At 36.5% G+C, this 12,054-nt stretch overlaps 1 protein-coding gene across 1 annotated transcript in view; it reads right to left on the minus strand.

Annotated features, from left to right (window-relative positions):
• RUNDC3B (RUN domain containing 3B) overlaps positions 1–12,054 on the minus strand; it is a 52,316-nt gene that overhangs the window by 37,974 nt on the left and 2,288 nt on the right. The window contains exon 2 of the mRNA XM_061346094.1: positions 7,017–7,132. Within this exon, the coding sequence (XP_061202078.1) occupies positions 7,017–7,132 (116 nt within the window). The remainder of the gene's footprint in view (positions 1–7,016; positions 7,133–12,054) is intronic.

A 12,054-nucleotide genomic window follows, 5' to 3' on the forward strand; every position in this document is an offset into this window, starting at 1 on the left:
CAACAAAAATTCAGTGGCATTTTAACAACACTAAATGTTACAGATTTTTTCATATTCTTTGCCGTATTAGAAACATTTCTACCCTAGGGATTATACCTGCAAAATTAAATGCAATTTAAGTGTGAAGATGACTTGGTGTCACCAATTCCAGTGCAAGCATATAAAGGCAAATAAATGCAAGCATACCATATAATAACTTCTGTGTTTTTTTCTAACTATTTAAGGACAGAGTACATGTACGAAAAGGACAGTTTCACTCTATAGTTTTCTAAAGTCACTAATTCAAAGCAATTACTTTTACAAATAAACACCTGAAAAACACAACATTTATAAACAAAAAATACCTTTATAACAGAAATACGTACCAGCATACACAGGATTATTTCCCTACACTGATCAAAGTAGTAAGCTGGCCATAATCGCAACATAATAATATAACAGCTCTGTGAGAGGGTATGATGGGTTTCAGACTTCAGTAGGAATTGTCTTCACCTGAAACTCAAGTCAGCTCAGGACCTTTTGTGAACCAAGAACTTCAAGATGTCACTATTTTCTCCCTACAACTTTAAACCTTGCCCACACTATGGTAATTAATGCCATTTGACGAAAACCTTCCTTAATCGTTCCATACACAGAAAGATGTTGGAAAAGACTAAGAATAGTGTGAATATATTTTAAGAGCTACTACATAAGACAGCTTATATTACATATAAGGTATATATAATTATATATCTCATATTATATAAGGTATTACAATAGGTATATTATATATTATAACAGGTAGATTCCCTACAATTTTAAAAGCTTTCAACATATGAAATTCTACTTGGCCCTCAATGCACGCAGCCATGAGAACTCTCAAGAATGAGGAATGAAACAGCCCCCACTACTCAGGGTTTGTCAGGCTGCAGCAGGAGTGCTGGGTCCAGTTCTGGTCCCCGCAATTCAAGGACATGGACATACTGAAGAGGTTCCAAAGGAGGAGCACAAAGATGTTCAAAGGGCTGGAGAACCTGCCCCAAGAGGAAAGACTGAAGGTGCTAGGTCTTTTCTCCCTAGGGAACAGAAGGCTTAGAGGGGAACTCAACACAGTATTCCAGTACTTGAAGGGCTGCTACAAAGAGGATGAAGGCTGTTTCTTTACAAGGAGCCACATGGAGAAAACAAAGGGTGATGGGTAGGTAGAATTTGCACCGGGAGAGGTTTCAGCTCAACATAAGAAAATTTTTTACAGTACGAACAATTTTTCCCTGGAACAATCTTCCCAGGAATGTAGTAGTCACCATCACTGGAGATTTTCAAGATGCAACTGGACAGGGTGCCAGATCATCTCAGGCTCCTTTCCCCACAAATGGTTAAACCAGATGATCTCTTGACATGACTTACAACCTGGGCTGTTCTGTGATTCCAAATTCATATATAAATTTTAACGGGAATAAGTTTCCTGAGAGGCCCAAAGAACAGAGTATGTGGTCTTTACCATGAAGTTTATATGTCATCAAAAGACACACAAGCTGACAGCTATTCTAACAGTAAAGATGTTACTGGTTTTATCAGCCAAACAAAATTGCCACGTAAACATGGAAGCTGCATGTCTAATATTAAACATTGTTCAAATTAATTCAATTCTTGTTTGCAGAACTGCAAAGCAAATAGAAACAATATTGTGAAAATTCTTTCTTTCACCACATTTTTGAATACTGCTACATACCTACTTGTATCAGGTCATTTCTGCTCCAGTCTGACTACCAAACATCCACAATGCCAGTTGTTGTGGACCTTTCTCACACCGAAGAAGCTCTTTACATATATGACATTGAACAGTTTGATTCCTACTCACAGTCCAATTTCACACCTACAAAGTTCTACAGTTGCAAAGTAGTAATGAGTAGGATGCTATAAGGTAGACACAGGTTTTCTCCAGGCTTCCCTGTATTATTTAGTTCACAGAAAATTCTTCTATTCCACAAAAAAAAAAAAAAAAGTTTCAATACAACTCGATGGTAATAAACTGGCCTGCTACTCCTTTGAGGAATTTCTGTGATACCTATTATTTTCTTTTACAGAGTGGGTCATTAAAAATTTACAGTAGTTCATAAACCCAGTCCTCCAAGACCATTATAAATGCATTTAAGATTCTTCTCCATACAGAAGAGAATGAGCTAAACCACAAATTATGTAAGAGCCCTACTATTTCTTTTTAGCCAAAACCGAGTAATACATGTATATAATTATTAAATCTGGTAACAAAAGCTATTCTACTGATAGAACCAAATAAAGTGCCATCACAGCTATATGCTTAGACTTTGTCTTTTTCATGACCATAGCGCCTTCAGCTCTTATACCCTTAGCCTTACCTTTTTTACCCCCGTTGTATCACCATTACCTTAGCTATTTTATCCAACAGATTTGTTTCTCTCAGGATGAGCAGCATTACAAGCTGCACCTTACACAAAGAACTTGCTTCTTCACCTGTGGCCTAAATCTACAAGCAGACATAATTCATACCCTTTCCCTTTGGCACTTCCCTTCAGGCACTGTTTACACCTGAATTATTAAAATTGCTTAAAAAGACTCCATGAAATAGTAGGCAGTAGTAACTGCCTTTTCCCCCCCCCATCCCTCCTGAAAATAAATAAACTAAAAACCATATGGGAAGGGATAAATAGTGCACTGCAGATACAAGAAAAGTCTTTCTCTGCTTGAGAAATGAATTATTTAATAATTCAGCTTACTATGAAGTGCAAAAACTAGACATTTACCAATGACATCACTAATACAGCCATTTACTGTTACTACCAGCAGACTCCTGATGATGCATGAAACGAGAACATTGTATAGAATGCAGAAAGGACAATAATTTATCTTTCTATTTAAGCATCACTACCACTGTAGAAGCTTACTATCTATAGTAATTTTTCTAAAAGGAAAAACAAGCAAACAAATTCCACAGTTACTAAAAATTAAGAATAACATAGATCAGATAGAGACAAGCAGCTTTTATGGGCTATCCTAGCAGAAGTTTTTGAGGTATTCATAATACCTCTTAAAAATATGTTCAGGAAAACAGGCACAGAAATTTGTGAGTGTTAAAATACACAGCACAGCATACTTGTTTGTGTCATTATGGTCATAAATCCAAACATGTATAGTTGGCAAGTACATTCAAGGAAACCATAACCTGCAAAAATTACAGAAGTCACAAGCAAGATGAGCTATATACATTGTCAGTGGCAGAATTTCATTTATACACCAAAACTATTTCTAATCATGCATACTGGCTAGCAGTTTAGATATGAACACATTATGTTGTAAGGGATATTACAGTGAAAACATAGTAAGGCAACAAATGCATGACAACAGTTTTCAGAAATGTTATAGGTGATGCCCATAAATATTTACAATAGTTAATGTTCTTCAATACTAACTTAAAGTGATAGAAAAAGGCTGAAAGTCATGAAAAAATTGTGATACAGTAAAGACAATAAATACATCACTTTGAAATGATGTCAGGTTTATATTAGCTAGGATATATATACCTGTGATCAAATCCTGAGTACTGTTGCTGAGCGCCCCTACTGATGTCCCTACCATTTCTGCACTAATTATATAGGTGATCTGATAAAAAGGCCATTTACAGGAAGTTTATCTGAAACATCTGTGGCCAGCAGTGAAAACAAAAGAACATGAAGACAACTACAAGATACAGCTTCATCTCCACAGTACAGAACAGTTAAGAAAGGAACAAATTCCAAAAAACTATCTGGGGAAAAACACGGCTCCTGAAATCACCCAGCTTGCTTTAGACACTATCGAACTCACATGTATTTATATAGAAATTTGCAAAATCCCTTTCAGGATTATAGGTCTTATTTGGTCCAGAGAACTTCAAATACTTTGTATTCACTCAGCATACCACTCACTCTCTGCTGCACTATAAACCCATGCAAATTATTACTCCTCAAAAGGCATAAAAAAGTAATTAGTCACTCATCTTTTTTCTGTTACTCCTTCTCTCCTATATTTTCAAGATCTTTGATTGTCCTGTCCAGTATGATCATATAATATTTGGCCTCTTCAGGAACCTGCTTAGTAAGGTTCCATGCGATATAGCCCTAGAGGGCGGGGGAGGGGGGGCAAGACTCTTGGCTGATATTCAAGGATCACCTGCTACAAGCACAGGAGTGTTGCATCCCAACTAGAAGTAATTGCGGCAGGAGGGCCAGAAGACCTCCTTGGACAGATAGGGAGCTGCTGAGGAAACTCAGCAGACAAAAAAAAGAGGCTTATAAAAGGTGAAAGCAAAGAAGAAACCTGAGAAGAATACAGGGATGTTGTCCGGGAAGCTAGTGACCAGGTCAGGAAATCTAATTAAACTTGGCTAGGGATGTGGAAGACAACAAGAAGGGATTCTATAGGTACACTGCGAGCCCACTCTGGAAGCTGTCAGACTTCCTGGTCTGGCTCATCACAGGATTTGGTGAAGACCATAGCCAGCATTAGGAAAACATAACCACAGTGGGAGGGGAAAGAGGAATACAGTTCTGTAGCAAAGTGCACTGAGTTTAAGAAATGTCATGGAGATTTTCAACACAACTGGAAGATGCTGTGAGCAATCCGAGACAGCCCTACTTTAAGCAAGAAGTAGAACTGGATGACTTTCTAAGGTACTTTCCAGTACTTCAGTTATTCTTGAAAGAAAAAACAAGCCAACAAAACCACCCAAACCACCATGAATGTTGTTCCTGACCCTTTTGCTATTTTGAATTGTCAATATCAGATCAGTTACCTATCAAAACTCCACCTAAAAATGGTGTTCATATTGCTCAACTGGCATTTTTAGCAGTATAGCCATGAGGATGAGGTTTGAAAAACTACTATTTCAGAATTCTAATCACAATAGCTTCAGGAGAAGCAAAAAATCTTAATCCCTGTAGTTGAACACTTTTCCCCTTAAAATGGCTAACCTTCTTCCTTCCATTTCGTTTGTCGGAATCCTATCTGAACATGAAACCAATAAGCAGCAACAATCACTATACTCCATCAAGACTATGCTATGCTCCTTACAAACATTTTATATTTAATGTCAGGAAAGAGATGCCAGTAAAAGTTTTCTAATAAAAGTAAACTTAGTCCTTTACAATGCAAATTAAACACTTCTTTATTTTATTTTTCCTTCCTCATTCAATACTTCCAAAGGAAATTAAAGATTAAGAATTATTATTATTTGCCTTGGCCTTAAGAAAGTAAAGGTCTATATACTCAGACTCTCAAATCTGGATCATCTGTTTATCTACACTGACAACTTTGATACAATGAAACCATTTATCTTACTACAGAAAAGTAGATCATGTATGCTCTGCCTACTTTATATTTTATACAACCTGCCACCCTCACCAGTCTGCTTTTAGTGTGTTCCTACTGACATAAAGTATGCACTCAGGATATATTAGTAATTTCCACCAGTAAACCACAATTTCTTTCAAGCCCGGTTTTGTATAATATATACCCTCTTAAAATTTGAGTTGCCATGGTACATTTTTTTTTTCTCGATTTCCCTTTCAACTTTTAAAAGAGTAAAACAATTACTCACAATATCTAGTTTATTACCAAAATAGTCCCTGTTCAAAAATCCAACGCACAAGTTGCTGCCTTTCTCCCTATTTTTATTTAACTCTGCAAACTTAGAAATTCATACCAGTAATTACAAGGGGAAGACTGAAACAAGAATTCAGCTTTTTTATTTTCTCTGTTTCTTACTTGCAGTAATTTTTAACTTGTAAATTCCATTTGCTTGTAACCCATTTGCCAACTTGTCAAGGCTTCTTCTCTGTACTGCCTGTCCCGAATAATAGGCTGCGAGGCAAGAGAATGTTGGGGGGCGAGGAGGGGAGAATTCATGATTTTTGCTCAAACATCAGAGAAGCTGGGGGAGAAGTAGAAAACAGAGTAATTTCCATGCAGTGTCAAGTTGCTAAGTACCCATAATTACTTCAATAATCTTTGTCACAATGTGACAAACACTATGTTTCTACCCCACAGTGTGATTTTTTTTCCTTCTCTGACAGAATGACAGCAGGTAGTAATTGTGCTACTCATGTCAGCCTACACACAATATTGTTCGCAAAGCTTAGTTGTGAATATTAAAAAGAATGAAAAGACGTGGATTGTCATATTACACATCTATATTTAGATGATTATGATGTCCTTCATAATCCTTAAATAATTTCAGAAACTGTGCACAGAACTGAGAATGAGGAGAAGCTTCCCAAGTCCTTTTCTAACGACTTACTGTTAAGGCACGTTCTGTTCTTTTAGCAAAGCAGCTTCCTCTAGAACAATCAGAAAACGTAAACAGACATATTCTTGAATTAGAACAACATCTGACTCCAAGAGGAAAATCAACAACTGACCTTTCTCAAAAGCAATTTAATCCAGATCCATTACACTCCAGTAGCAAAAAACCAGTTTCACTAGGGGGATGAGGGACAGAAATTAAAGGACTTAAACACAGTATCTGGAAAAGAAGGCAACAAAAGCAGGAATGGTAGAATGAAAAAGGCGCATCATCACAGATACACTCCCTATGGCTTCTGTTAAAGCAGAATACACTACAGTTGTCTTTCAGACTCAGACTCCTAGGACACAGCCTTATCATAAAGCAAAAAAGCAGACAGCACTCAGCACCATGGCAACATTCACTTACTTAATTACCAGCTGAGAAGGCTTCCAAAAAGAACACTGGAAACATGTTTCACAAAACCTGTCTCCTTTACTTTTCCATAGTAATGCAAACGATCAGGAAGGCAACAGCAAAGGAACAGAAAACCAGCAAAAACCAACCAAACAAGCAACCAAAAACCCAACAAACCCAAACCCCCCAAAACAACAAAGGGACAGAAAAATGGAAAAAGAAAAGAAACATTTTCATTTAGCATCAAGGAGTTTCTACAGATGTGCAGTGGTTTCGTATCAACAAATTCTTGTATCACCAATATGGAAGTTAATTAACATACCTTTCAGTCGATGACTTAGAATCTGTTCCAGAATGGCTGCAAAATTATTAAATTCAGGGGAAGTATCATCGATAGTCTCAAAACAGGAACGGTCAATCAGAGTCTTGACTGAAAACCTAGAGGAAACGTACAGGACAATCATAAATTATATGGATAGCTATTGGGCCTCCAAAGCAGAACAGTAGTTTGTATAAACCAAATGATCAAAGAACCAGAAAACTACCTTGATGATTTCAAGTTCAGTCAGAGCAATGTAAATACATACCACATTGAGAAATTGCCTGGAAATAGAATAATCATTGTTGGTCTTAAGCATGAAGCCTTAAAAATAAAACAAAAATCACCACACTTCCTACATAGAAATTGGCTAATTATTTTCCTCTTCTCTGAACTAGTGTAACAAAGCTGTAGAAAACCAGTACTCAAAAAGTACCGAACATCAATTTCTCATTATAATCCCAAACCATCATGATTTTTGCTCGATATTTTGTCAACACTCCTTTTATTCCCAAATTCCATGTCCAGGAATCAGAAGTATAAACTTCATCTTATTATGAGAACACAGCGTAGCAAGAATAATCCAAACATATTATAAACCAATTAAATGTTATGCACTGTTAACTCTGTGCATTAACTCAGGCTGATTTCCCTGTGAATGGGGGTAATCCCCATTCAGCACCATATTACTTCATTATTATGCCAGAAAAGTTATCAACTTAAATGATCTAACATTTCAAATTGGAAAGGCTGAATCAAGCCACAGTAAAAATCAGGCAAGGTGTAACTATTCAACTAGCCAGCTAGTTGTGTTTAGTTACACCTGCACTTACACGAGTTCATTTTTATTCAGGAGCAGCTAGTTTAAACTTCAAGAAATAAGACAAAAATCCATTTTTCTCTTGCCTTTGCCATTTTAATCATAATCCATTTTTCCTTTCCTCAGTTCCTTGTTCTTCAGTTTTTAGGTTCAAGGCATCTTTCGCATGTCTTCAACTTTGAAAGTAACACTTACTTTGAGGCGTTTATTGCAGTTTTCTGCTACAATCCCTGTATGTATTAACGGAGCCACACTAGAGCCTGAGGTGGTAGTTTTCACAACACCCAAACTTCAACAGTAGCAGCTTAGGAAGTTCCCACTCAGCCTCTCAGATCTCATATCCGAGCACACTGCTCCCTCAGTGGTGCCAGTTCTACTTTTTATGGGGCCCAATATGAACTGATCTAGATTTCCAGTATTTCAAAGGAGGGATAAAATGACTTAAACATGGAAACATTCATAATAATAATGCTTCACAGCATCTCAACGCAGTTCTACAGCACATCTGCAGAAGCAGCATACTATATAGGCAAGGGCAGGAATAAGACTCCTTAACCAGCAATACTATTTTCAAACACTCTGTACTATAAAAGTAACTGCACTGCATCCTGAGTGGAGTCAGCACAGCCTCCTGATGCTCATTTACTAAATGAAATTATGCTCAAATTGAATTGACATATATTTCAAGAGTTTCAACTCAATTATGTCATACTAAGTAAACTTCTGAATAAAGACTTCCCATCCTACCTTCCCTGCAGGCTTCTATTGTTATACTGGTTTTGGCAGGACAGGAATCAGGAGTGAGAAGGGTGGGGGAGGAAGCTTCTTCTGCAGTGCCAAGTCATGACTCAGTTTTTAACTCCTCCACGTTTTTAAGCAATTTTGAGTGAGAGACATGGATGCCCACCAGTAAATTTCTACCTAGTCAGCATCATTGCTACTGACTATCCTAATGGCAGTAATGCTTTTTTCTTCAAAGCTATACCAGAGCTGTGAAATTATTTATTATTTCAATTTTAAAAAATAAATGAATATAGTAATGCCATGACTAAGTATTAACTGGGGCAAGAAGTCTTCTCCCACTCTGTGCTGGTCTGTAAAAGAGAAGGTACAGCATACCACTCATTCACAGATACCTACACAAGAGAGAGGTGAGTTAGCAGTATAATGTACTGGACTATATATAATAACATAATGTTAAAATTAGAGACATGATCATGACACTATCACCCATAAACTGCAAAACAAAGTACTGCATAATATGTAGCTATGCCTATGAACTCTATTCAGTGTCCTACTTAAAAGTTCACCAATTAATATTGTATGGGATATATATTCACATATATGGAGATATATTAAAGAAAAAACACTTAAGAGCAACTCACCGATACACTTCTAAAAATCAAGATAAGCAATTTTTTATTTATTTTAAAGCATCCCAAAATTCAAATGAACAAGTATATCTAGTTTTAAGGATACAACAATTTTTAAATAGCTCGGGTCTGATTAGAAAAGATAGTCTAACAGCTCATAGAATAGTTAGAAACAGTTAGAAAGGACCTCAAGATCATCTAATTCCAACCCCCCTGCCATAGGCAGGGACACCTCATACTAAACGATGTCATCCAAGGCATCATTATGGTCTTTCTAAGTGCTCATATTACTGCCACCATGCACCCCACAGACTATTAATTGCCATCACTCCACACTGTCACCAAAAACCTATGTCAAGCTTGGCTGAAACTGGCTTTTAGAATTTCTAGACAGAGAGGGCAAGTATGTACACCTTATTTCCACAGACTAGGAAAATAACAGTGCTACTAGGCAAAATATGATTGGCCAGAAATATTTTGGGAAGATACAAAAAGCATCTTATGCAAATACTTCTGTGGATTTATTGTTGCTTTTTTTTACTTCCTTCTTCCTATCTTAAATTTAAAGTCAGAAGCACATTTTGCATGTTAGATATTCACACTTCACCATGCTTACCACGCGGACTGGAAAAAAGATTTAAGGTATGTAGAACTGATTGATGCCTTCGAAAAAAGGTTACCCTGTAAGAATCAAGTGAGCAATTTCAATCAGTCATGGCAGATGCCTCGCATGTTGTTTCCAGTGTATGGCCTCCCAGAAAAGAAAGCCTATGCTCCCGATTCCTATGTGGAACCACTTGGGGACTGAAAGTCAAGAAACAAAAGGTCAGGTCTAAAGCACACAGAGTCCATGTGGGTAGAGCAGCTTTCTTCTTTCCCTTTGTTGTTCCCAACTTCACTTTCTACTGGTCTGCTGCTACAGCATCACCACACTCTAGAGCGACAGTCTACTTACACTTCAGAGATTAACACAAATTATAACAAAAGGGCACAAGACAGTAAAGCGGCTTGAAAACTAATGACATTTTCTAAGATGAACTTTTTGGTAGACTGTGGGACCAGAGGAGTGATGTAGCTCCAATACCCATTACTATAAGACTCTTTTAAAAAATGTCTTTTATCCAATCATTTCTGTTGTGTCACTGTAACAGTAGAGTTGGTTTGGGTTGGGGTTTTTTTTCACATGGTAACTGTCACTGGACAAATTCCAATATCAATGTTTCTAAATTACCTTTGTGAACTCGGATGTTTTCAGATTCTTACATAGATAGATTCGTTTCTATATTCTCTGTCACTAATTTAGTCTTGCCTGAGCCAAAAAAAGATGTAGGAACAGTAGCATCCTCCAACCTTAAAGAGACCTTCCGAGTTGTGTAAAAGGGAAATGTTCTCAAATAAGAAAGATTTGTAGGAATCTTTTTTGGGATGGGTTCTTCACTGTTTTGCAAGATGCACAAGAAGATCTCCCAGGTTTTCTTAGTAACTCCAGACCAAAACCAAACCTTTTGTCGATACATCCCAGGTCTCCAGGCTTATTTCCAAAACAGTAACAAGCCTCTAATCAGATAGCAAATGGGCAGAAAAATTGACTGGTACATTAATTTGTCATTTTTCATTGTCAGATTCTGCTCCTCTTATGTTTTCAAATGAAGGGAAGGATTCTGCTGCATGTATTTAGCTTTCAATTAGGAAATGTCATAAAAATGCCATTTTAAAGATTGTAAGCTATTAATATAGAATAAACCCCAAGATTATAAACTAATATCCCTTATGCTAGAGAACATGGCTTGGACATGAAAACAGACAGTTCAGCTAAGGGTCAATATCAGTGTTCCTCTTCTGCATATTAGCAAAATCACTATTTTAAAAATACATTTCCTGACAATTGTTTAATTCTGTGTTAACAACCTGTGTTTAAGCTATGACCCTCACTTCCAAGGCCTGTCTCTACTTTTTTTGGTGGTTCTATCTCTACATGGATGTACGAATCTTAGAGAAGACTAGATTAGACCAAGATGAACATAGAACAACCTCAACATCCAAGAGCACTTACTAAAAATGGAAGGCATCAGACTTCAGGGAAAAGGGTATGGAGAGAGACAGAGCTTAGATCAGGTATTACTTATTCAAATCCTAAAAACTGCTGCAATTTAAATCATGGCTGTGCAGTTACACAAACACAACCATGTATTTTCATGTACATTTGGTTTATGAAACATAATTAACTACATTATTTTCTATTACTACAGCGCCACTCAACACTTTGGAAGGAAAAGATTTTTTCATTAAAGCTGTAAATGTAAGAAACTACCCACTCCACACAAGGAGTTAGATGTCATCAGTATAAGAAAAGACTAAAAACCCAAAGCCCATTTTAAGTAAAAATCTGCTAATTGAAGCTTTAACAAAAATACTTCATTAAATTATCACAGACTGTTAACAGATGGCAATTCAGTGGAGTATCTTTCTTGTGATCTCTCACCTTCACTGCATAGCAAGCCATATAATCCAAATATAATTGAATCAATTAATTGAAGGTATTTTTACCAGAAATATTTCATATTCTCATAGGATTTTGATTGGAAAGGACTATTATCTTACTGGCTTTGACACTGATTTGGCTATTCCTAATAAATAACACTTTTAAATAATAGAGAATATGTAATAACTATGGTAAAGCACAGAAATATTTAAAACATTTACACTGGCCAAAGAATACAAAAGTATATAAATATATGCATATCATAATAACACAAATCTTTTTTCCTCATCGTCCTTTCCAAATTTTAAGGTGTATTTACAAATGTAAATTCATGTTTTGTAAAGATACAGCAAAATTACATTGTTT

This window comes from Neopsephotus bourkii, unplaced genomic scaffold (assembly GCF_033783945.1).
Source record: "Neopsephotus bourkii isolate Nb327-2 ecotype Australia unplaced genomic scaffold, CSIRO-AGI_Nbou_v1 NB_257, whole genome shotgun sequence".
In the NCBI taxonomy this organism is placed as follows: domain Eukaryota; kingdom Metazoa; phylum Chordata; class Aves; order Psittaciformes; family Psittacidae; genus Neopsephotus; species Neopsephotus bourkii.